A 26,049-nucleotide genomic window follows, 5' to 3' on the forward strand; every position below is an offset into this window, starting at 1 on the left:
AAGGGGAATGAGGATGGGTCCCCGAATGACGAACGCAAACGTTGGCTATTCATTTAGAACAGGGGTTGGTGTGGGGGTAGCAGGGATGTTCCGAACTAGGTCAAACGTGGGACGAAAAACGTGAATGGTAACGTGCGTCAACGTTCCATCCGTGTGCGTTACCATTGTTACCATCATATGTGAGATGCAATGTAATCGATTACGTACCCGTGCATAAAGCATAATGATATCCTGTATAGCAGGAAAGGATAGGAGCAAATTGAGGGAATTTCAAGGAATTGGAGGCGCGTGCCTCATGATTGCGTTCACATCGCGCGGTATGCCGATTGTCGCGCGACGCGATCTGGCGGCACGGCCGAGAGTCGCCGTCCGCTTACGTAACGGCGGCGTATGGTGGCGCCCCCGCGCCTCGACGGAGGCGGCGGTAGCGACGTCCGGCGTCGCGACGCTTGCCGTGCCGTATCGTGTCGCGTGTCGCGTCATCAGCTGCAGCAAAATCGTCCACGCAAACTCGTCCGATGTAATCTGTGTGGAGCAAAAAAAAGAGGAAGTTGCGCATGTCAGCGGGATCCGAGAAGGGTTATGGCGTTAGAGTAGTACGGGATATATGACATAACGGGTGGCTAACAAAAGTACATTGGTTGGTCGGGATAACTAAATGGGTGAATTTACTTTAAGTGGCTGCCCGAACATTATTTCCTCATTGAGTGCAGTGGACATATCGGTGAACGCCGGCAATACTAGTTCCAATCTAATTTATTTCACCACACCTAAGCGAAGTGAATCCCGTTCAACAAATATGCAAGATGAATTTGTCGACAAAACAGCTGTTGTTGCTGTATGTTGCTGTGCACCTGACGGATCCGAGGACACCGTCGACAAGAAGGAGGACGGAAGCGTCGCAGGTGATATGCAGGAAACATCCAAGTGCGACGGACAGGCTATAAAGACCACCGGACCCGCGGCATTGTTCCAGCCCGATCAGACCAGTACACCTGATCCGAGTACCCTCTGGTCGACGGGTATCGAGGAGGCCTTCGTACCGAACCTACCAAATGTGAATAGTAGTTTAGGTTTTCAAAATTTCTCTCCACCACAACAGCAGCAACAACAGCAGCAGCAACAACAACAACCACAATCGCAGCAGCAACAACCGCAGCAGCAGCAACAACAACAAGCCCATCTCTTCAACCAGAACCAAGGAAGGCGCGCGATTACAGCAAGCCACAACTTCCCGCATAACATAACACGTCCGCAGCCCTTGTACAAGAACTACGGCACATGGGGCAATCCTGGACAGAGCTGGTCGACGAACACGTCGGTATGGAACCGGGGCCGGAGCGTACCAAACCTGACTCCACTACAGCAGATGGGAGTCGCGAACAGAAAACCAAGTCCTACATTCAACCAGCAGCAGCAAGTCATCTCTCCCGTCAAGTTTAGGAGAAGTACTTCCTATCCTGGCAAGGGGCCCTTTCCACAGCCACCCACCTTCGAAATCACTAATATGGATGAAACCCGAGAACTCCATCCGTTTCAGGTAAAAACGTGTTGGCCACGCATTTGCACACCAATGATTTCAGCCTCATCACTCACGCCTCCTACGTTCAATGTATATGCAATTCTGCTCAGCTGACTTTGTACTCGTCACAATTTTGTTTTGTTTTATTTATTTATTTGTTGTCTTTATAATAATTGCACACCTAATTAATCCGCTTTATCGTTCCATAGTAATGCCAGAGGAGCTGGAACTAGTTCAGCGCGCGCAAAATTAGGCTAAACAATTGCTGCCTACGAAAATACGCTCAAAAGAGAACTGAAAATTTAACATATTAGGAGTGAGAAGAAGAGATGCCTCTTTATAGGTCACGGCTTTAATCAAATATACTCTGGCACTACTATACTATTTATTTATTGTTTTTCTTTTTTGTTTGTTGTTGTTGCTGTGTGTATGCATGTCTTAAAATTTCGTTGTTCTTTTTTATGTTTTTATTTATTAATTTGTTAATAAAGAATTTTCTTTATTTTTATTTTATTTATTTTTGTTATCATCATTGTTTTATCGTTGTTATTATTTTTTTTCTGTCCCGTAATTGTTGCACTTCTGTTATATATTGTTTCTGCATTCTGAACTAACTCGTGCTCTTCGGGAAGTGACGTCTTTTCGGGGACAGGTGAGGTGTCTGTTGGTAGTAGTAGTCACCAGAGAGCCACATCTGAACAGAAATAGCAGCTCTGGTCGCGGACACGCGAGTTAAATTTAAACATCTCTAGACTACTAACATTTTTCCAAGCACACACATCAACTCCTCAAGCCTCGCCATCAAAACAATTCGCATACTACGTTTCGAGAACCGGAAAACCCGCTCCTACCGACGCCCACATTCATCCTCTTGTGTACTTCTTCGCACACAATCCATCAAAGTTTTGTCCGCTGGTTATGGTAAGCGGCCATCGTCGTTGCGCAACCATCATCGGTCGTACACACATACACACGCACGCTTTCACCACGATTCGAAAATCGGTGATCTAATAATTCTCTGCCGCAGTTTCCAAAAGGAAATAAAAGCGAATTTTTCACGCTCGCTACGGGAACAAAAAAAAAACAGAAGTAACTAATAATTGAATAATGGATTAAATAAGAAATTTGAGGCAGTACAAATGAAACAAAAAAAATATGTAAAAGGAAATGAAATAAGAATGGAAGTTGCGAATGATTGACCGCTTCCTAGGTAGTTTGCTGAGCACTTGATCAATGAATTATATATTTCCGGGATCGTTGTGATTGGCTTTGGATGGCTGAATGTATGTTAATGTACTTAAATTGTAAGAAACTACCTAGTAAAATTTATTACTAGTTACTTTTGTTGATCTGCAAAATTTAAAGTAGTATTTAAAAGTAAGCAAGTAAGGTCATTGTCATACACTTGATTTTAGTTGAAATGAATTTAATTGAAGTTCAAGAATCATCCAAATGGTTCCTAAACTGTTGAATCATTTAAGGAATTCAATAAATGGAAGTATTCGTATTGTAGTAACCAACAAAATTGAAGTGGTAGAAGAATCTACTCAGAGGTATAAAGTTGAGGATATTGTTGCAGGAGAGGTGCGGTGTCGTGAATGCCAACGGCGGAAGCCCTCTGGAAACGATGAAGGGCTTCGAGCACATCCTCAATGACATCATGAGGACCCCGTCGGAACCCAGCGATCTTCGAGGTAAGTCGTAAGGTGTTTCGTAATCAGCGCGTTTTGCGTTCGGCTCGTAATAATAATCTAATTACACGCGTTGTTTGCTCTTCCACTATCTTCGACAAACAGACGGGCTAAAAAAGGTATCCAGATACCGTTTCGGTGTTTGCTCAAGTAACAGATACCACATAGCCTGGTACACCTCGGAATGGATGGTACGAGCGAGGAACGCGGTAATGCGATTGCCCTAAATAATTCGGGCAACGAGCACGGGAGAGAGCTGCATTTTAATTATCAAACCCATTCCAGATGGGATTATCAATCTTTGATAAGGGCTTTATTAAATACGACGCGCGCTCCGATCAATAACTTAAAGCGAGGAGAGGTGCGCGGCGCAAACGAAACAATTGTTTGCTTGTTCGATGCAATTCTGCAATTCGTGCCGTTAACGATGATCTACTTTGCTCTTTATTGTTACCGTCTGCTTTATTTTTATTTATTTATTTTTTTACAATTGATAAAATGGCAGCTTGCGCAAAACTCCTCAACGAATTTGGGTCACGATATAGTCTAAAGTTATTTTTGATATTCCTTCTAAGACCAAGATAATTACACCAAAATTGCTACAAATATCGTTTTTTTTTACATTATAAATAGCTCTTCGTCTCTTTATGATTAAATATGATAACTCAATAATTTGATTGAATATGTATTTTTTTTAATTAAATTCATGAATATTATTACTTTTAAAATATTTTCAGTAAAAAGTTGAAACTTATTATGTAATTTCAGAGCTAAAATTCAATGCACACACGCAATGTACCACCTTCTGAACATTTTTTAGAAAATGTACAGTAAAGAGGAATTATCATTTAATTTGGTTGGTATGACAAGTTGGAATTGAGAACTATAATATTTTGTAATCCAATTGATTTACTTTTGAATATAATTTCACTAATTTTAAATAAAATAATATTGTTTATTGTAATATTCACAAAAAGTACACAGAATTAAATACCTAATTATAATTCCAATCATAACAAACAAAATCCGTTATAAAGGGCTTAAAATAGATCTTTCCGCCCTTTTTTAATAAATTTATTATGAATAAGGCTATATCAAATAATAAAATATACTGTCGGGATTTTGATAGTGTCGTTATTTCGAATGTAGGGATTTTGATTGTCTGTTTTTCGGTTGTCGGGATTTCGATGCGTTTATTATTTCTTGTCTGTATTTATGAAGTTCTTTTTTAATTATAATTTTCAATTAAAAAAAAATAAAACAGATATGTAATTAAGTGAAATATGTCAAAACGATAATGAAATGTTTAGATTTACTTAAATAAATATAACCGTTTACATTGAATTGAGTTTTAACGAAGGATGTTCGAAAGATGTCAGAAAAGCAGTATATAAACGTTCATGATAATTGCCTCAACGGAATAAGTGGAACTATCCTGTGTTCTTTACCGAAAACCTATACTTTTTACCTAGTTAATACCCAGGACAGGGACTCATTCTAATTCATGTAAATTACACTTAATGAATCCGCTTGCCTCCATAATTAGGCTTCTGTTAATTGATTCCTATAACAAAAAATAGTAGAAAAATTACATAAAAATAACAGGATAAGAATAACAAAAAAAAACATGTACATACATATATATGTATATATAAATCACGTGAGGGCAAACCTAAATCCGTTTCCGGGGTTGGTGCACACGGGCTTCGGCCGAAATGCCACGAAACCTCTTTCCGTGCCAAAGCTGCGCCTTGGCCCGACGCCATCCGGAAACTTCTGCTCGGAAAAATTAAAAACTCATTACTTTCATCAGAGATTCGTCCACTTTAATCATCAACGATACGCATCTATACGCAACGTGACGCAATTAAATGTCTCCTAACGGCTGTTTAATAGGAGCGAAATAGTTCGGTAAAGAGAGGAAAATAATGGTTTCGGAAAGTCTCGCCTAAAGTCGACGCCTAAGGCTTTTCTTGCTCGGAAAATCAATATTTAATATATTCCAAATTGCACGCCGGTTTTTGTTTCCCCACGGCGTACCTACGCGAAGTAATATAGCTTTTTACATTATTCCTTCCTCTGTACGAATATTCAATCAATTCATTATTAATATAACCAGAGAGGAAAAAAGAAGATGAGGAGTTGAGAATATATACAAAACTGTTTACCGAACAAAGAACATAACAGTAAGGAAGTTTCTCGTTACAAAATAACATCGGTAAAAAAATACTTATAAAAAGTTGTCATTCCACTGAAAATGTAGAAAACTTTGCAAAATAATAACAATACATTTGTTTTTATAATATAAAATCTAAAGTACATAATACATTTTTAAAGTACGTCTTTAATTAAATACTGAAAGTTAATAAGACAAATTTACATATTTATTGGATATTGATCATATTTACCTATTTGCAATAAATTGAGTAATTTTCATTTTATGATTAAAAATACGTACTATATACGAAAATCTGATAGCTTTTCCCAGATTTTTATAATTAATTTTCCCGGGAAATTCAAAATAGAACAATGTATTCCCAACAAATAATGTAAATTTATCTAACTAATTATTATTTAATCAATAAATTGAAAGAGTTTCGTATATAAGACGCAGATTTTATTTATGCTCAGGAAATGGAAATTTTAAAATTAATTTTCACAATGTAACGAATTTTGATATAGTTTTACTTCATATATTCAAAAAAACATACATTAATTGTATATATTTAGTGATGACACTAAATTTATTTAAGAAACATCTATTCAAAGTATAAATTAGAATAAAGTATATGTATATTTTTATAACATCAATATTTTGAATTTTCTAAATAAAAATTTAATTAGAGGTAACTTTAAATTGAACTTGCGTGTTTTCCATTTAAAGAAATTTAGAAATTAATGAAAAGTTTAATGCTTTTATAAGATTATTATTTCGTTTATATCAAATGCTCGAACGAAATGAAACTTTTAACGAAAGGAAAGTAGTTTGTAAAGTAATTTAATGGACCGTATACAGGTTACATGAAATGTTCAAAGTTTCCCTACAATCGTGGAAATTATGTGCGACAAACACAGCATGTTAGAAAAGGTAACAAAATATACGTTTTTTTTATAATTGTGAGAATATTCGTCGAACAAAATACCAGTAAGTTAGTTGGAAATATACAGAAAACATGACACATGAGATTCCAATATACTTACGCACTGCGAAATATATATATTATAAAAATTAAATTATAAATTGCGAAATGTTACGTGCAGCAAATAAGGTTAGTGTGTAAAATACAAAGTTCAGCATGTGAATTGCATGGACGTCGGACACAAAGGAAATTAGGTCCTATCTAATGGAGCGAACGTTGATGCACTGACATCAACAACAAAAGCCCAATGTAAATGAAGAACAACTGGATTATATTTATAGCTCAGAAAAAAATATGCCTATCAAAGAGTTTTATTAAATTTCTATTTTTTCTATAAACCTTTTCACATTTTCATTGAAATTGACCAAAATACCTTTGATCCCAATTAAATCCTATCCTGTTTAAATTTATTGTCAGCTGCATGATTAATTGAAGTCAAATGATTCCTGATTTCTCTCATATATTTCCATACTATAATTTAACTATATTATTACATTAACAAAACATTTATAGTGCACTTTTAAGAAATAATCGCAATTTTTTTTAACGTGTTAATTGAGACTCCGTGTAACTGAAATACCGTGTTATTCGGGCATTTTAGTTTCGTTATCTACTTTTTGCAAAATATAAGTAACAATAAAGGAATTTTTCTATAATTCTGAATTGATAGTGGATTTTTTTTAAATTTTTCCAGTAAATACGTGAAAGGCTACTGTTACAATTAGAGATAAAATGTTTAGACAATCGATTGTTCACTCCATTTACTGATAAAATACTTAATCATATTGATTACATTCTTATTATTGTTTGTATAAAATTCGTAATAATTCGTAACAAAAAAAAATTGACAAAAATATTTTTTCAATTACATCTATCCTTAGTTTTACATGGTACTTTCTTTACACGTTTTCGCTTTTACACGGTTTAAAAAAAAATAATGTTGACTCAAAAAGTTACAATTTCAATTTACACAATTTATTGAAATTTTAGTAAATTATATAAATACAAAACTTAATAATTGTAGAAGTTGATATAATAAAGATAGAGAAGGAAACAATTTTATTTTATAATAATTTATTATGTCATAAAATTAAGTTCCACGAATTGGATAATAAAAATGGTCTGAATTTTCAATATAAAATATTTACAAGGCGAAAACGATTAGGGATCTGTTTTTCAGCGTATTATGGTAATTACAAAACACTGTTTCCGGTTCACGTGAAAGACCGTACATGCAAATAACAGCGTTGAGTTATAACTTTTTTTTTGTGTTATTGTTGTGAATATTCCTTTATTTTTTATATAATAAAATATACAAATTAAATTATAAAGTGAAAGTAGTTGACATGTTTTTCAAGTACTTTTAGCACGACATTAGAAATACTCGTTAAAATATTAAAATTAGTATAAGTATAGTCGATTCCGCTTAATTGGGATACCGGTTAATCGGGACAGCCGGTTGACAAATCCAAAAACTAACGAAATAACACAAATTTACTCTGCTTTTTCGGGACAATATATCGTTTAATCGTGAGATACATATTTATTGTTTCAGAATTTATATCATTTTCTATTATGTATAGTTTTATGACTTGTTTTATTTTGTGCAATTTATTAAATCAAATATTAAAAACTTTAATTTTAGTGGAACTTCGGATAATTGGGACAGCTGCTTAATCGGGACAATGTATTAGTCCCAATGTATCCCGATTGAACGGAATCGACTGTACTCGTTCATAAGCTTAGAGAAACATAACTATTATAAAAAACTTTAGGAAATAGGTTAATTTTAAGAATTTATGTCTATTTAAATGAAACTAATATACAAATATTAATTGCAATGTAAATGTTAATTTAAAAAAAAATATTTTTTTCTTCAAGGTCAATAAAAATCTATAAATAATGCAATTATTTAAGAGGTGTAGTGATTATGGAATTTGATATTCTTAATTTATTATAAATATTTTTTTTATTGTAGCATTTGCTTAAAGATTTACAAATGATTTACGTAACGTCTTTCGTGGTGAAATATATTGCTGTATATTTCTTAATTTATTTGAAAATATGTAACGACTTTTCAAAACTGAATATTATCATGATCTAAACTTCGTGTGAATTACTATTAGATTTAGAAACTCATGATTCTCCGTATCCGATTTAATTTTTTTCATATCGAAATATGACGCATTTCATATTTTATAAATAATATTGTTTTCGCACAGACAATCAATTTATTCTTGTTACAATTTAATTAAATTGAAAAAAAAAGCTTTTGACATTCATCAGTCTTGTATAATGATCACTCCCAATCATTAGTGACAATATTGCACTAATGATTGTGAGTGACGCACGTTTATAATGTTTTTTTTATATTCGTTGGTTGATTAAAAAATAACATGCAATTGATTCGCCCCTATGGCGGATAAAAATAATTGGCTCTGCATACTCAATTTTCTAAACTCTGGTGGGTATTCGTTAATGCGTCCCCAAAAATATATATTTAAAGGAATGCTCACTACAAGAAAGACCACGTGCGTCGTATTAACATAGATAGCTTTTCAGATAGGGCTAATGAATTCGGAATTTCGTGAGAATATTTCGAAACAAAACATACAAAAAAAAAACTTAAATACATGTATATTCTCGTATATAACACAACAATGGCGAGGAAATAACGACGATCCACTATAATGAAACTTCCTAAATTTGACGGTTATTCTATTTCGCTTCTTTTTTTTTATTTCCAGTTACAAATCCGAACTCATTATGTGTCCCGGCGATTAAATTTTCAAAATTGTTGACCTGCAACAAATTTAATTATAATGTTTAAAGTCGTCTCGGGAATTATGCTTACATTATTTATGGTTGTTTCTTCTTTTTTTTTGTGTATTATTAAAGAGAACATGAGGACTCGAAGAAAATCGATACAGGATAAAACGCTAAAATCCCTTTTGCAACCGAAGTCGCATTCCGCACACGTGCAAGGTCCCTGGCTGACCCATTTTCTTCCTTATTTCCTTTCCTTTCATCCTCTCTTCCATTTCAATTTCTCCACCTTATTCCGCCTCTGTTTACTACGGCCCCATATCAAAATGGCCAGTTCAAATTGAACTACTGCACTTACGTAAACTGCTTCCCGGTTGGTCATAATCTAATGTTGATGCACGAGGATAAACGTCCTTAGAGGAGGACTAATTTTAACATCCGCGGAACTGCAGGCTAAATTGATAATTGGCCATTAAATGTGTCCGCTGACGTTCCTTCGAAAGAGTAAATCACATATTCACTTTGCAATATTTTATTGTCAACAACGTATAGCGGGTTTATGATAAACTTATATAATTAATGAATATACTAATTCCACAAATTGGAAATTAAGGCATAACTTACTTATTTACATTAAATGATTGTATTCATTTTCCATATTGAATAACGTATAACGTATATAATGTTAAAATGTATATAATTTGTAATTGTTATAGATACTTTCAGTCAGACTGGTTTATTTAATTATTTAAAAAAAACATATATTTCATTATACAAAGCGAATAGATTATACATAAATATGGTGACAATTACAATTAATATTTACGATGAACTTTGCATACCGTTTAATGCATTTAACATTGAGCGAAAATAGATCAATGTGAGATAATATAAATTAATCGAAACAAACAACATATAGCGGGGATTACTATAAACTTGTATAATATCTATGATCAAGTTCTTGTCTTGTTTGATCTACGTAACTACAAGTATTTTGAATTTTAATTGAAACGTTACTTGCCATGTAGTAAGTAATTAAAACGTTAATGACGTATAATGAAGATTGCTGAGTTTCGGTGTTAGGCGTAATTCATATAATTAAAGAAATTTTCACGTGTCCTTGAAACGAATTCAACCTGCAATATGAGATACAAATTAAATGAACAATTTCTGAGAAATATGTGTGGCACTTTCAACGAATTGCTGGGATCAATATTAAACATGAACTAACGTGAACAAATTCATTTCTGTATTCATTAAATGATGCAACACTCGTATCGCATTAAATTTGCAGCAACATTAAACGACGCATACCGGGCTACAGGCAGATGCGTTTGAATGTTGCGTTTTGTTGAATTAATCTATTAACACTCAGCGGATTATCAGCTGAATAGTCTGTTTTAGGGTTGCGTGGCTCGTAGATTACGAGACGCATAGCGGGGATCAATATATATGCGTGCTCGAGTATACATACATTCATTTCAATATTAATTCCATTACATTACATGTAGATAACAATCAATAGAACACGGTCATGTGTGTATAGCAGACAGTGGAATTAAGCGACGTATATCGGGGTTAAAAATAATTAATTAAATTTCTTTTATATTTGAATTTTCCTTTTATGTATTCAAATGTGGTTAATACNNNATCTCACGTCAACAGAAGTTTACAAATATTTGTCATTAACTTTGATATAACAGTTTATGAATCTGCAAATCAAACATTACTATTAAAATTTATAAACTAAAAATTCATCATTTTGTTTTAACCAATCAACAGTTAATTAATCTGTAGATAAAAATATTTATTATATTGTATTTTCACAGTTTACTACATTTGATTAAATTCTTGTAATTTTTTTTATAAATGAAATCAATTTGAACAATTAATAGAACACGGTCATGTGTGTATAGCAGACAGTGGAATTAAGCGACGGGGTTAAAAATAATTAATTAAATTTCTTTTATATTTGAATTTTCCTTTTATGTATTCAAATGTGGTTAATACCAGGAAAATAATTAATATACTCGTCAATCTCACGTCAACAGAAGTTTACAAATATTTGTCATTAACTTTGATATAACAGTTTATGAATCTGCAAATGAAACATTACTATTCAAATTCATAAACTAAAAAATCATCATTTTGTTTTAACCAATCAACAGTTCATTAATCTGTAGATAAAAATATTTATTATGTTGTATTTTCACAGTTTACTACATTAGATTAAATTCTTGTCATTTTTTTTATAAATCAAATCAATTTGAACAATTAATAGTAATTAAATTACACTTTTTTTGTTCCATTTTTCAAGTTTTATTTTTTTTTAACACAAAATATAATTTATAAACTATAAAACTTTAATAAATTTGATTAAATCTTGTTAAAACGTTTTACACATAGCGTGATGAATGAAATCAATTTGAACAATTAATAATAATTAAATTTCACATAAGTGAATAGTATATATGGAAAGTTCAGAAAGTTTATTTTTTGCTTTATTTTATTATCACATTTTTTTATTAATCTCTAAGAGTAATTCGCATATTCGAAAGCGTAAATCACATTGCAATATTTTATAGTCAACAACGTATAGCGTACCAAAGCGTTGCATCTATCATACGACTAAAAATTAATAACGTATAGCGGGGTTATGATATACTTATATGATTAAGCGATTTGATTGTAAATAAATAAATATGGTGACATAATACATGAATATTCTGATTTAAGGACATACATATATAATTATTCCATACTTTATAGCACATCTGACATGAACTATTGACCTTAGTTTTTTCAGTGTATTGCAAATGAATAAATGATTATCTACAGTAAATGAAAACAATTTGAATAATTGTAAAATTCTGGAGTAATCGAATAAAGATGAGAGATGAACAAAAAGACGTATAACGGGGATTCATGTCAAACTGTGCGTAGTTTATGAATCGAATTGTACGACTATTTGTTTGATTACTTCGACTCTTGAATGTTTCATTAAAACGTGAAATAATAACTGCATCAGAACGGTGACGATTGTTGCTGTTTTATTCATGGATCGAGTCGATTAATGCAAACCAACAGGTCTCGACACTGTTTAGCAACAAAACAGTTGAATTCGACACAATCATTGAAACGCCCACGCGCGCAACGATATCGGATTGCGTTCGTCGTCAAGCCGGGAATATTTATACCGATGCAAATGTTTCCCATTACGATATCGTCATTAATGCGTGCATATGCGGCCAAGTGTTGATGCCTTGTCACAACAATAACACCATTACTATTTTGAGTGATGCATTTCCATCGATGAGATTCTATTGTTGAAGTCGTCCATCTCAGTCATCCGGGGATAGGCGACAAAACAAATCACATCGACGCGCGACAAAACTTTTGTCGTTTCTACCGTTTCTAATTGTAATTTCCAATATCGAAAGGCACCGAAAAAGTGAGAGGTCAGAGAGAGAGACTGATGTCCCCTCAAGCGTGATTTTTTTTCGTGTTCGCCTATTTTTATAAATTTCAATTAAATTTTAAATACTCGCGGTTTTTAAAGTTGCGAACTTTTTACGCTTTCGACACTACATCAACTTTTTTCTTTTTCGCTATCCTACATCCTGTGTAGTGAACGTTCTTCAAAAGGTGGAGATAGTTCTACTTTTCTTCATTTATCTTTTCCTGTTTATCTATTTGTTCTTAAAAAAATGGTATAATGGGGTGATTGTAGAATGGTACTTTCACGCTTCTTGTGGAATTGCTTGTCGTAAAGTCAGTCGCGATTTTAATTGTCCGACGAAACGGGTAGATCCATCTGCCAAGTTTACGATTCTGGGTAGGACCAAGGCTTAATCGATAGAGCAATGCCCGCTTTATGCGAGGGATGCGTTCCCGATAACCGAAGCGTAAAGCGAATCACCGCCATAAGGGCTCATAGATAACCCCACGAGGCCCAATTTATAATGAACACGAAGACCATCCTCCACATTATGCATTGATTTATTTCGCACATATATCTATAACAGCAGGTTACATCACAAACTTATTTTTTTTTAATTCCATAATCCAAAACTTTATTAAAGAAAACTCTGCAGCATTTCTGGATAACATACAAAACTTTTGTCAAAGTGCAGAAGTTTATAAAATCATGACAGGTTTGTACAAAAATATTGAATATTTTAAATTATTCTTTGAAACCCTCAGGAAGTATTTATCAGATCACATTAAGTATTATATAAAATATTGCACATATATCTATGACATCAGATTACATCACGAATTTATTTTTTTTAATTCAATACGCAGCTTTCCAAAATTTCATACTTTATTAAAAAAAACTCTGCAGCATTTCTGGATATCTTACAGACTTTTGTCAAAGTGTATAAAATTGTATAGTCATACCTAACTAGTCGAGATGAAAACTATTGCTAAAAAAAATAAAAGAATTGAAAATTTTGATTCATATTTTATGATCTAATTAACTTGCGTAGTTATCGAGTAATTAAAAAAAAGTGATGAGTGTAAGAAATAGAAAATTGCTAAAGCTCAGTCATTAATTAACATTAGATAACAACAATTCTATTAAAATATGCGTTAATAGAATATCTACATATTCTATTAACGCATATTTTAATATGATGTAATTAGAAAATTATTTCGTAAAGTTTTGAAATTTATTAGAAAATTTTATTTTTATACTTACTCAAATTTCATGAATCATTGCACAGAATATAGGATTATAAACTTTGATAGATTGAATAAAATTTTACGTAAAGAAATTATTTCCTCATATAAGTAAATTAATAAGTTCAAAGAAAATATTACTAATTAGTTTACTAGAAAATAATTAGTGAAACACGTATTTTTTTTACTTTTAGTAAATATAATATTTCCAGAAAACACGTTTAATTAATATTCAATAATTTATAGGACTTGGTACAAAATACTTCATAAAAACATACTTTAAATATTTGATACGAGTTCAAGCCAAGTTCTTCCGAGCACAACAAATTCTGCTATAAGATTTTTTTTAAAGACGGATCAATACCAAATGCTTTAAAGAACGCTTTTAGTAACAGAACTTTATAAACTCAGAAGTTTTTAGATTCTCCATACTACATGGTACTAAATTCGTTTGCGAAGTACTTAACTTGTCCATTACTTGACAAATAATGCGTGGTTTGCATTTGTAATACGCAGTTCCAATTTGACTTAAAATTCGAAAATACGTTTAAACAATAAAAAATTGGAGTATTATAATGAAATGGCAACGCAAAAAAAAAATATCGTAAACATGAGAAACGGTGGTTTGCACAAATCATTCGCAGATAAGGCGCACGTTGCAATAACGAAATGGACAATTTAAGTGTTCTAATTTCAATGTAGTCAGCGTTGCGCAAATGAATAAAAAAAACACACATAATCATAATAATAACAGAAATTAACAGAAGCAAAACAAAGAAGGAAGCAAAAGTAAAATGTGCAAGCAAACACATGGTTCTTGTTTTCACAACAAAAACGTTTGGTGCAAATCGAAATTGGCGCAATTGCTTCAACCGATGTTTCTAAACATCGTTTCGCGTATATTATACACAATATACACATCCATTTCATTTTACTCGTCTTCTTCTCCTCATTTTCTTTTTCATTTGCTTATAAAATTGGGAAACGAGGTTGTTTCGGAATTTCCGCAGCGTTGAATAAGTAATAAAGTGCAGTGCATGTTCGAAAGTAGAAGAGTAATGGAAGGCAAATAATATGTTCAAAGGGTGGTAAGAGTTCAGGTAAAGGTTTTGCCCTTTCGTCGTGACAGTAAAATAAGGTCATGTTACTCTAATTACTCTCCTTCGTATATTAAACATTGTAAGTATACGTCGATTACAAATGTTGATGAATGAGGGCATCAACTTCTATTCAACGTTTTATTCGATACCGCGAAGAGCTCACACACATAAAAGAAAATCAATACGCCACGAATCCCTTGCATTTTGAAGGAACCTCTAAATATAGCACAGCCTTTTGTTGCGTTTCTCACCCGACCGGTCTTTTGCTCTTCCTGATGTCATACTTAGTGTAAAATATTATCCTCCACTTAAAATTGCGCCCGTGCGCAACGCACACCTTCCTACCAGTAACGTCCATGCGGGCACTACTCAACATTGATTTTTATTTACTTAGGGGCGGTGATTTTGGAAATACAACGCAAGCGTTTTAAAATTTTGAAACTCTACATGAATATTACATGCATTATACTTTCATATCCATAGGGACGTGTACCTTGTATCCATAGCAACGTATACTTTACAACCACCGTTTCATCATAACATAAATACCTATATTGTTAAAGTTCAAAGCATTATGTGAATAATCTTTTCAATTTATATTATTCATATTAATTTTATATTTCATAATCCGCCTTCACATCTTGTGCTTTATGCTTATTCAATTCAATTTAGTTTATAAGCTTGCTTTTATCTGCATAGTTCCAGCTTTATTTTAGTTATTGATTCGATAAAATCCCTTCCGCTCAGTTCGTACTAAACGTGAAAACTATATGTGATTTATACATGACAACCTGCATTTATATCTACATCAACGTAATCCTAGCCAGTATCCAAAGTATCAATAGCAAGGTTTAATTTAATGTTTTAATTAAAAACGATTCAATTAACGTATATTCCTGGTATATTAATAATACCGGATTTTCATATTTATACTAAAAATAACTCAATACTTTCCAAATATGTTAACAATTATCATTTGTCTCTCTGACTACCACACCTTTATTTACAAGTAATTACGCTTGATTATTTATCTTAAGTATTGCTTACTGAAAGAAATGTATTTCTTGATTAGTGTTATTATATAATACAAAATATTTCAAATACAACAAAATATAACAAAAACAACATTTTTAATAATCGCAGGAAATGTTAATCTGTTTTTATATCAAAAAATAGCTTGACAAATGTATAATCCAGCTTTGATTAATCTAACCAATAAGTGGATATAATATTTGAGTGTTTGTTGCTAACGTAGAAAAAGTCTATTATTTCAAAAGTATAATGCGGCTTTGTTAAAGCACATTACTAAGTACTATTAAAACGCAGAATAATGAGGAATAGCTGTCCTTAAAGGACCAGAGTGGTTATTAGTTGTTTTCTACGCATTGTTATAACATGACAAGTTACTTGTCAAGTATGTACTTGTTTTCCAATTATTTACGCTGCTCTTGTAAAACCTGCATGATTTTGTATTAAAACAAGTCACTTTTAAACCTGCGTTTTATGAATGTAGTTATCAAAATCTACATATCAAATAGGTATTAAGATGTTGAAATATTGAACTAGAATAATACCTAGTATGATTTAAATAAGTATAAATACAATTGAAATAATCGCATGAAATGTTATAAGTCGTAGATGTATTACAAAGCAGTTTTGATAAACCGAAGCAATAAGTAGCAGGATGTTCAGGAATAGCTGAGCTCGTTATAAGGTGTTAAAATATTGTACAAGACTATTGTTTGAAAAGCATAAGGTGGCCTTGTTGAAGTACATCACCAAGTACCATTAAAATGCAGGATAATCAGGAACAGCTGTCCTTGGTGCAGTTGGTTGTTAGTACGATCTTACGCATTGTTGTTTTGTTGCACAGGTTTAATCGTTTCTGACTCATGAATTCTTAAATAAATCGCTATTATTTCAGAAAAAATCGTCGGTAAAGAAAAGAAGCATAGCACATAAAAAAAGAAACGAAGCGCAGAATAGTCGTTAATCGGAACGATAAAGTATCTAGTTGCAATTTATGTTGCAAAAATACAGAAAACGCGATTATCTCGATAATGATTGAGATTATCAATTCGCCAATAGTCCATGCAATGAACCATAAAATGCGTACAACAAAATGGCCGCAAACTGGAGGATTCAAAAATATATAGTAAAGACGAAATCGGCAACGCGCGTATGTGCGACTTATTCAGTTCGCAGAGTTTCTGACGGGGTCATAGCCAACCAGCCAACCCTAAGATCAATAAGGGCCCAGGAAGCAAAAGCGAGTTCGTCGAAAGAGCATGAAATCTGCTGCAGGCTCCTATCGAATTGTTCGTTTATTGATGTGAAATGTACAATTTTATTGATGGAATGGCGGAGTCAAATATTGATGCGATGTCGACCATTGCAATGCGATGCACCTAGACGATTCCTGCGGAAGGTTTCGAACTATTGGTTGCGTTTTCTTGTTATTGTTGTTGTTGTTATTGCATTTTTGTTTGTTTTTGTAGTGCTATACAGCTGTGAGAACACTATCGATCTGTTGATGAATGGGGGTGGTGCGCGTTTCTGTATGTATGGGTTTGCCCTACATCCTATGTACCCTAAAATTCGGGGGCGGTAGGTTCCTTCGGGTCCGGAACGACCCGGAGTGGCCCGGACGGCGTAACCGGAGCGCAGTTTCAGTTACCCGTTTGTGTTGTAATGCAGTGGATCGGTTCGCTGCGGCGTTGCCAAACCGCGTCGAATTAAGTTACGTCACGCGCGCGTGTCACAATAAGCACGGCCCGGTTTCCACGACTACGGGCTGCGGGCTTGCTACGGCCTCCGGACTTTTAGTTTTTGATTAGACATTGTCTGGTTCGGACTGCTCGTTCCATCATAGACACGCATAGACAGATAGATATCGTTAGATACATAGATAAATAGATAGAGTTGATAGACGTGCAGAGCTGAGCTCCATCCATCCATCATCGATTTGTTTTCCGGCTGAAATTCGCGAGCAGTTTGTAACAGCGCTGCACACGCGTTCACGTTTCGTGCGAGAGGAGAGGCCGCGATGTTTCGGGCCTATGGGACATCCCCCGTGGACACCACTCACCACTCCGAGGTGCCGCCAACCTGGGGGATACCTCCGAACAATAATCTGGGCAAAGGTTTGAGCGCTTATCACATTAATTTGCACTAGGTAGTAGTGTAAGGTCCAACTTCGCGGTCTTCGAGCGCGCTTCTCGCGGGGTACCACCCCGGGCACACCAGATCACGTGAAGTCATCGGAAACTTTTTCGCGTTATTATGAAACCTCCGATCGCTCCACGTGATTCGTCTCCTTCCGCTGCCAATTCGAATTCAAATTCCGAACCATACCTTCAAGTCCGGACACCTATACCTACCAATCCACTTCCTTCCATGTGCTTATTAATGCATGTCCGACAAAAAATATATAATAATAATAACAACATTATAATTATTACTAGCGTATCAAATATCGTCAACAAGCACATACAAACAAGTTATTCGCACACGCACACACTCACAGGCAAATATACATATACAATTTTTTTTAAAACAAACTGATAAATGCTTGTATTATCGGCGATGCGATACGATGCGACCGGGCATTATTATTAACATGAAAATGACACCAATTTTTGATGGACGATTTCGCCATTCGTCCGTGCCAATTCAATTGCGATCCCCACATCACATGCCACTCAAAGCTAGTAATGAATGAATGGGAATAGGACGACAATTGCACCCATTGATGTTTCTTGATTCCGTCCATCCTATGACGACGATGGCGATCTGCTGCTGCTTTTCTACCACCGCTGCACTTCGGCCAAACGATCGTAAAGTGGTCGCTTCCGGTTTTTCAATCCCGTGGCGTGCGAAGGGCAACGGCCTGTTCCGGTACGCTGCAACGCAGACCACAATCCCAATACACACACATTTTTTTTACATCATTTTTATATAATCATTCCACAGCCATTATTATTTATTTCGGTTACCTAACGACTAAATTCTCGGTTTCTTTTTTTTAATATATGTATATATTTATATATATATATACCTTCATTTAATCGAAATGCATTCGCCAGGAAACTGAGCTAATTTGTGAAACGAACCGATTGGAAATGGTTGCATTTTACGAATATCGGTTACCCAACGCGTAAACTCTTATTTTATTACAGTTTCTTTTTTTTTAATTTCACGTTTTCTTATTTTTTTTTTTAAATATTTCGATCAATGTGTAAGGAATCGAAGGCGTTACATAAAACGCATTTTTTTACGAATCGCCCTGGTCCGAATTGTGAGACGCCTCCGGTCACTTGAGTTACTTAACATATGTAAAATTCTGCTGTTTTCTCTTTCTACACTTTGTTCTGTGTCCATTCTCCGCGCGATCAACGGAAAAGTAAACAAATCACTGTAAACTCATGCAGAGCGTTCGGAATTCAAAATTGATTTTATGAATTGCAAATCTACAATATAAACACTTCAAATTTAGATATAATTTACAAAATATTTTATTCTTTACAAAACACAAATTCCTATTATTTTATTTTATTTAGGGCAAGTTGAGTTGCAATACCCGTATTTTTAGTGAAAACAACCATATAAAAGGCATTTTGGGTGGCAGGTGATTTCAATTCAGGTGTTTCAGAATGCGGTTATTTTCCATTTAAAAAAAAATCTTCTGAAGTTTGATTCACTTAATACAATGTTTATTGATATAATGAACATTTCTTACTAAACATAACTTACTTTGTTTTTACTAATTATGGACAGAGGACTTAATAATACAAAATAAGCGCACTTACTTTGAATTTGATTCATTTCTTTATGAATTACAGTATACTGATAATACTTAGTTTTTGTTCTGTCATCCTCATTTATATGCTTGAAAAACAAACAAGTAGCCCATGCACATGCAATGATTGAACTTTGATTATTATAGGTAACTATTGATTATCTTTAGATTTGAATAAAGAATTAACACATTTTTGTATGTTTTCTATTGAATTATTTTTAATTCATATAATTATTTATGAAATTATGTTTTACAATCAATTTTGTTATAGTTGTAAATATTTTTTATTAACAATATTTAAAGAAAATGAAGAAAATCTCAAATTTATGAATATTGATTATCTAAATGTTATTGTACATTTTATTGACTTTTGTATGTTTATAATTTCGAAGCATTGAAAATAGTCTAGTAAACAATAATTAATTTGTATACAATTATGGGATAATATTAATTCGCAAATATTTGTCAACAAAATAGCGAGCACAAAACAACGGTTGTTGCATTCCATGCATTGCACCGTCCCAAAATCGGGCGAGGGGGTTGTAGCGGTGAGGCGGGGTGGCGTGCGAGAACGCGCGCGCGCTGACCCGATCGATAGCCGCCCCCGTGCGCCTCCAGCACATTCCGCCCGACCTTTAATATGCACCCTTTCGCTTCGACCTGCTATCCTGGATTCCGGGATCCTGCAACAATTATCGTCCTGATTGCGCCGGGCGGAGGCCACCAACCCCCGGAGACCACCTCATGCGGTACGCGTGAGCTTCTCGGCCCAGCACATGTTCTTCGATTCGGGGTAGGGGGTTCGAAACATGTGCACGTAACTCGAAATAGAAGAGAGGAAAAAAAACAACACATATATATTTTTATATACGAAAAAAAACGAACTTTTTCTTTGTTTCGAATTAATGGAATGCAAATAGGCTTGAAATGTCACTTTGCAACAAATGTTTTGTAACAGCAAGAAAGTAGTTATATAATTTCTTTCCATATAGATTGAATGTCTGCGTGTAGCTTTTTTATAGTAGTGCTTTCGCAATGTCAGACGAAATTTGAATGCAGCGAATATTAATGAAAGCGATCGATTGCGGACATTTCGGAGAGCCGTTCGTGTATGTATGGGTGTGCGTATATATGTATATGTGTGTGTTGCGCGCATATTTAATGCCTATTTTTAGGCACGCACTATAATTATCCTTTACGCAAATAGCGGGTTCGCTTTTGCCCTAATATTGACCAATCGGGTGCAACGACTTCATGTCTTTACTTATCAATTCTGTTTCATTTCTTTTCAGGATTCATAAATTGCAATGCCAATGCCTACCAATCGCTGTCGCAACTGCAAGGTGAGTACTCCCATCTACCTATCTAGCATTTTAGTGCCTACTCGTATATATATATATACACTCGCACATGGATGTATGTATATATATATATATTCTGAGAGCGGTCTATAGTATTTTGTTGGTGCTTTTCGGCGTGTCGATAAAATGTGTGCGGCGGTGGCGGCGTTGCGCAGAAGCCCCGTTGTCCAAACTACCCCAATTTTCGGGGGGCACGTGGAGTAAGTGCAACGACCCCGATCGCAGCACGTGCGCCGCTCCGAATACAAATAAATCCCGAGTGCAACGCACTCTTGACGATGGCGACAAACTCCTGCATGCGGCTCTTTTCAGCGAAAGGTGGCTACTTCAGCGGTCTCGAGGAGCAGGCAGGCACTGTCCTGCTAGAGGAACCCAGTCACCTGGTGGATGGCTCCTTGGGTGGAGCTCAACCAATGAGTTCACCCTCCAGATCCTCGCCACACTCCCAAGGCTCCGAAGGCGGCGAGAGGTTCTCCCGCAAGGTCTTCGTAGGTGGACTACCACCAGACATCGATGAGGATGAGATCACAGCTAGTTTTAGGCGGTTCGGTGCGCTGGTTGTCGATTGGCCGCACAAGGCGGAAAGCAAAAGCTACTTCCCTCCGAAGGGTTACGCTTTCTTGCTGTTCCAGGTAATGCACCTATCCTCATCTAACATATATCCCTTTTAACACTGGTGATGTTTTTTGTTCACAGGATGAGAACTCCGTTCAAAGCTTAATAGACGCATGCATAACCGATGAGGATAAGCTGTATCTATGCGTATCATCGCCTACAATAAAAGACAAGCCCGTGCAGATCCGGCCGTGGCGACTCTCAGATGCTGATTTTGTCTTAGACGCCTCGATGCCGCTTGACCCCAGGAAAACGGTGTTCGTCGGTGGCGTGCCGCGTCCTTTGAAAGCAGGTAATAACCCGTGTAATAACTGGTTCCGTCATCCGATACTTACACCGTTATTGGTCTTTGATTGCAGTTGAACTAGCGATGATAATGGACAGACTGTACGGGGGTGTCTGTTACGCCGGAATCGATACGGACCCGGAACTCAAATATCCGAAAGGGGCTGGTCGGGTGGCTTTCAGCAATCAACAAAGCTATATTGCTGCTATCAGTGCGAGATTTGTGCAACTGCAGCATGGCGACATCGACAAGAGGGTAGAGGTGAAGCCCTACGTCCTGGACGATCAGATGTGCGATGAGTGCCAAGGGCAGCGATGCGGAGGTAAATTCGCTCCGTTCTTCTGCGCCAACGTCACCTGTCTTCAAGTAAGTCATCCACTTAAGTGTAATGCAATTAGCGGAGGTGCACCTTAAACTTTCCTATGGCAAGGCTGCTACCCTCCGACCTCTGAACTAATCGCTGGTCTCAAACTAAGCCTTTGCTTCCCTTCGAGCCGTTGCTCACTATCTCTGATTCACACATCATCGATTACGCTCTATTTATTGATTTTTTTTATCTGTCTCTAAGGTCAAGCAACTTTTATATATTTAATCACGTATTTCTCTGAAAGTTACATCAAATTAAATCAAATCATAATAAACTTAAATCAACATTCACGTTTACTTGAACAACACCGTAATTGTTATAGATTGTCAATTAAACCAATTATATTTTAAAATTCCAATTAAGTTGTCATGTACTGATTTGATTAGCCGAGATTTACTACAGAAATTATGTTCAAGTTATTGATTATAAACCGCGCTAAATATTTCAAATGCAAACATGTTTAATTTTGATTTCAATTGATTTGTTAGTTCATTATGCGCCTTTTTCTTATAGTACATATATAGTACATTTATATATATATTTCATCATTAATTACTAAATTAGTATACAAATCACTATATTTTAAAGTATTAATCAAATCTTGCATTTTATTTTGTTTAATATAAGAAGATTTAAGTTTCACCAAGTTATAGATTTATATGTAGTTAAAAAAATTACAGACTATCTAATTAAAATTAACTACTTAATTAAAATATAAATAATTAAAATTTTACAAAGCAATTTATTATTAGTAGTAGCAGTAGTTTTATTAATAATAAAATAATATTCTGAATAATGCACTACAATTTTTTGTGAATCATTATGTAAACATTAGATTTGTAACTGAAATCACTTTACATTTTCTTTCATCACGTGTTAATGTTTGAAATATTGATTTTCGCTTAGTGTAATTTCTGCGAACACAAACATGCAAGCAGTGAAGCAATGTAGTTTTTTAAAGAATTTTTCAAAACTATCAGTAATTTGAGTGTGGGATCAATCGATGGGTGGTCCCTTAAGGTCATTGATCCGCAGACATATATGGTAGTAGCATATAACGGTTTAGTTATCAAGATTTAAAAAGGTCTCTAAATAGAACACACTGTGCATAAGAGGGAGGCAAAGACTTAGTTATCCATCTCTTAAGTAGACCTAAGCGAGTTTGGTATGATTTCCCTGTGCAGGTCGTTGACTTCTGCCAGGTAGTGCAGGGGTCCAATTCTAATTGTATGTTTGTGTGTAGTACTACTGCGAGAATTGCTGGGCGACGATTCATTCGCGTCCATTGAGAGAGTTTCACAAGCCCCTGGTGAAGGAGGGTGCGGACAGGCCAAGGGCGGTTCCTTTTCGCTGGTGTTAACGTAGGGGCGCTTAGTACAGCGACCGCCCTTTAGCTTATTACCAAAGGTCGCTGTCTGTCTCTGCATAGGCATAATTATATATTATCTAGTAGCAATTATACATATACATACATATACTATATATTATATATATGTAACCAGTTATCTTTCTGAATGCGCTGGTGGCAGCGGATCCACTCAAAAGCACTGGCCAAAAAGAAAAAGAAAACGTTGGACGAGTGAAGAACTGTCTCCTCTCTGCTCGCAGGAACTGATTGTTGTGTTATATAAATCTAGTAAGTCAAGTCCCAAAGTCGTCCTACCCATCCGTATTCTGTAAATGACTTCGACCAGTTCGGAGGGCGGAAGGACCCGCGCCCATCGTATTCCGAACACGTGTCTACCTATATCATCGGGGTTATATCATTGGCAATACGTCTGCCAGAGCCGCGCCGACTTCTTCCCAGGCGGCCACTGCTACCAAAAAAAAAACTTTATACCACCACCCCTCCCCCAACAAACTCAATCCTACCTCCCACGCCCCCACGAAACAGGTGCATCGTGTAATATTATTATTTCTTTTATATATCATTTTCTGTTTTGTTTCAAGTATTACGAAACGCCCGGGAGGAAGACGACGCGGATTTTAGCCCTGAAAAGGAATAACTAATGCTATAGTATTTCCTAAAACACCCCCTCATGTACCGAGTTTTATAACCCCTCCCCTCTAATCCTAAATACAACCCGTCACTCCTCTGAATACAAAAAAAAACAATGAAATCAAACTTAAAAAAAGTAATATATGAAAACTTCAAGTGCAAGGAATGTTCTAGTCTTATTTTAGCCACTGGTTACCTAATTTAGCTAGTTAGATTGACAAGATATTCGGGCAAATTTTATTGTTTTTTTTTTATAAATTAATGTTTAAATAAGTGTTGTTGTTACTGTAGTTAAATATGTTTTGAATGACTTTAACTTTTGTAATTATTTTTTAACTGATTTTTTTACTATTATTATTATTATTTTTTAATACGTTTTACTATTATAATGATGAATTGTTTATTATTATATTCTTTTTATTTTGTCATTTATATATACACGATGATTACGATTATTTTACTTTTATTATTAGAATTGTTTTTTTTTTTGTTTTCGTTTGTTCTTTTCGAAAACCGTTCGCAATTTACAACAATCGGTCCTTTTTTGCGCGCAGACTGGAAGCTATTCAGGGTATTGTATATACTAGTCTAATCTGCGAGCGAGCTAACGGGGCTCTGGAGCCAATTCGAGGCATACACCTAGCCCCCTTTTAGCCCTTATATATTTCCGAGTACCTGACCGGCCCGGCCAGCCCAACTAACCGCTTCCTCCCCCGAAATCCTACTACCCTTCAACAAAATAATAATAATGAAATCCTCCCTCTATCCCTTGCTTATGTGTACGCGTATTTCTCTCCTAGCTGACTTTATTTTTCGTGTGTGATAATGTAGACGTCTTTACATAACATGTATGTAAAAGCAAAGGAAAAGAAAATGGGAAAAGAAGAGATCGTATTCGGTGCGGATACGCGATATGTAAAATAAAACAATATGAATACCAAAAGGAAACACACACCAGACACAAGTTTTATATATATACAAATATATTTTTGTTTTTACTTTATCGTTTTATTCGTTTCGAAGAGGACGATAACTGCACGGATAATGTATATTATTATAAATACGGTATAAATGATATAGTATCAGCTATTCTAAGACTTTGTATTTTTTAAATTTGAATTTTTATACTAAACTGTTGATTAGGCAAATTTTTCGATACGTGCAATGACCGCGCGCGGCATAGGGTTTTTAAATCTTAAATTTGTATAACCTAGGCAGTGGTGCGAATAAACCTGAGATAAAAAAAGGATGAACGGTGAAGATTGGTTGGGGAGACAGGGGAATCCGAAATTTGTTCCTCCGCATCAACAGGACAAAAAAAAACAAAATACAAAATCCCTAACCGATTCCCACTCCCCATGCGCGCACCTGAACCATCATTTTACTAAATGGTACAAAATAAAAATGTATGCTATGGTTTGTAACGATTTTACACTCCTTTTTCTACTGTGTAATTTGTAACTTTTGCTCGCCCCACGTGGCGCATAGATGATGACGAAAATGAGGAAGAAAAGAAAAAAAAAACAAATCTATTATATATACATACTTATATATATATAATTGTAGTTAGACGTGATTTCAAGATAGGCACAACCCTTTGGACACTACCTCGAACAATGTAGAAGACCTTTTTTGTTTCTTCGGAAAGAACTAAATCATTCGGGTACGCGGGGTGGGGGGCGAATTTGTTTATTTCAACTAAAAGTAACTGAAAACTATTT

The 26,049-nt window shown here is 34.9% G+C and overlaps 1 protein-coding gene across 1 annotated transcript; it reads left to right on the forward strand.

Annotated features, from left to right (window-relative positions):
* Positions 1–406: 406 nt before the first annotated feature.
* LOC108561019 (cytoplasmic polyadenylation element-binding protein 2) lies at positions 407–24,429 on the forward strand. Its single transcript, XM_017918783.1, has 7 exons — positions 407–1,540; positions 3,102–3,216; positions 20,993–21,043; positions 21,374–21,693; positions 21,758–21,968; positions 22,036–22,328; positions 23,573–24,429. The coding sequence occupies exons 1-7, from the start codon at positions 659–661 to the stop codon at positions 23,687–23,689; spliced, it is 1,989 nt and encodes a 662-aa protein (XP_017774272.1). The 5' UTR covers positions 407–658; the 3' UTR covers positions 23,690–24,429.
* The last annotated feature ends 1,620 nt before the right edge of the window (positions 24,430–26,049 follow it).

This window comes from Nicrophorus vespilloides, unplaced genomic scaffold, assembly GCF_001412225.1.
Source record: "Nicrophorus vespilloides isolate i.1.1-1 unplaced genomic scaffold, Nicve_v1.0, whole genome shotgun sequence".
NCBI classification, from domain to species: Eukaryota; Metazoa; Arthropoda; class Insecta; order Coleoptera; family Silphidae; genus Nicrophorus; species Nicrophorus vespilloides.

Excerpts from the sequence above, each read along its gene's own strand:
- LOC108561019 (XM_017918783.1), top strand. The coding sequence starts at position 659 with ATGGGTGAATTTACTTTAAGTGGCTGCCCGAACATTATTTCCTCATTG. Across the intron at positions 21,044-21,373 it reads ATCGCTGTCGCAACTGCAAG|CGAAAGGTGGCTACTTCAGC; the intron begins GTGAGTACTCCC and ends GGCTCTTTTCAG. Across the intron at positions 22,329-23,572 it reads CCAACGTCACCTGTCTTCAA|TACTACTGCGAGAATTGCTG; the intron begins GTAAGTCATCCA and ends GTTTGTGTGTAG.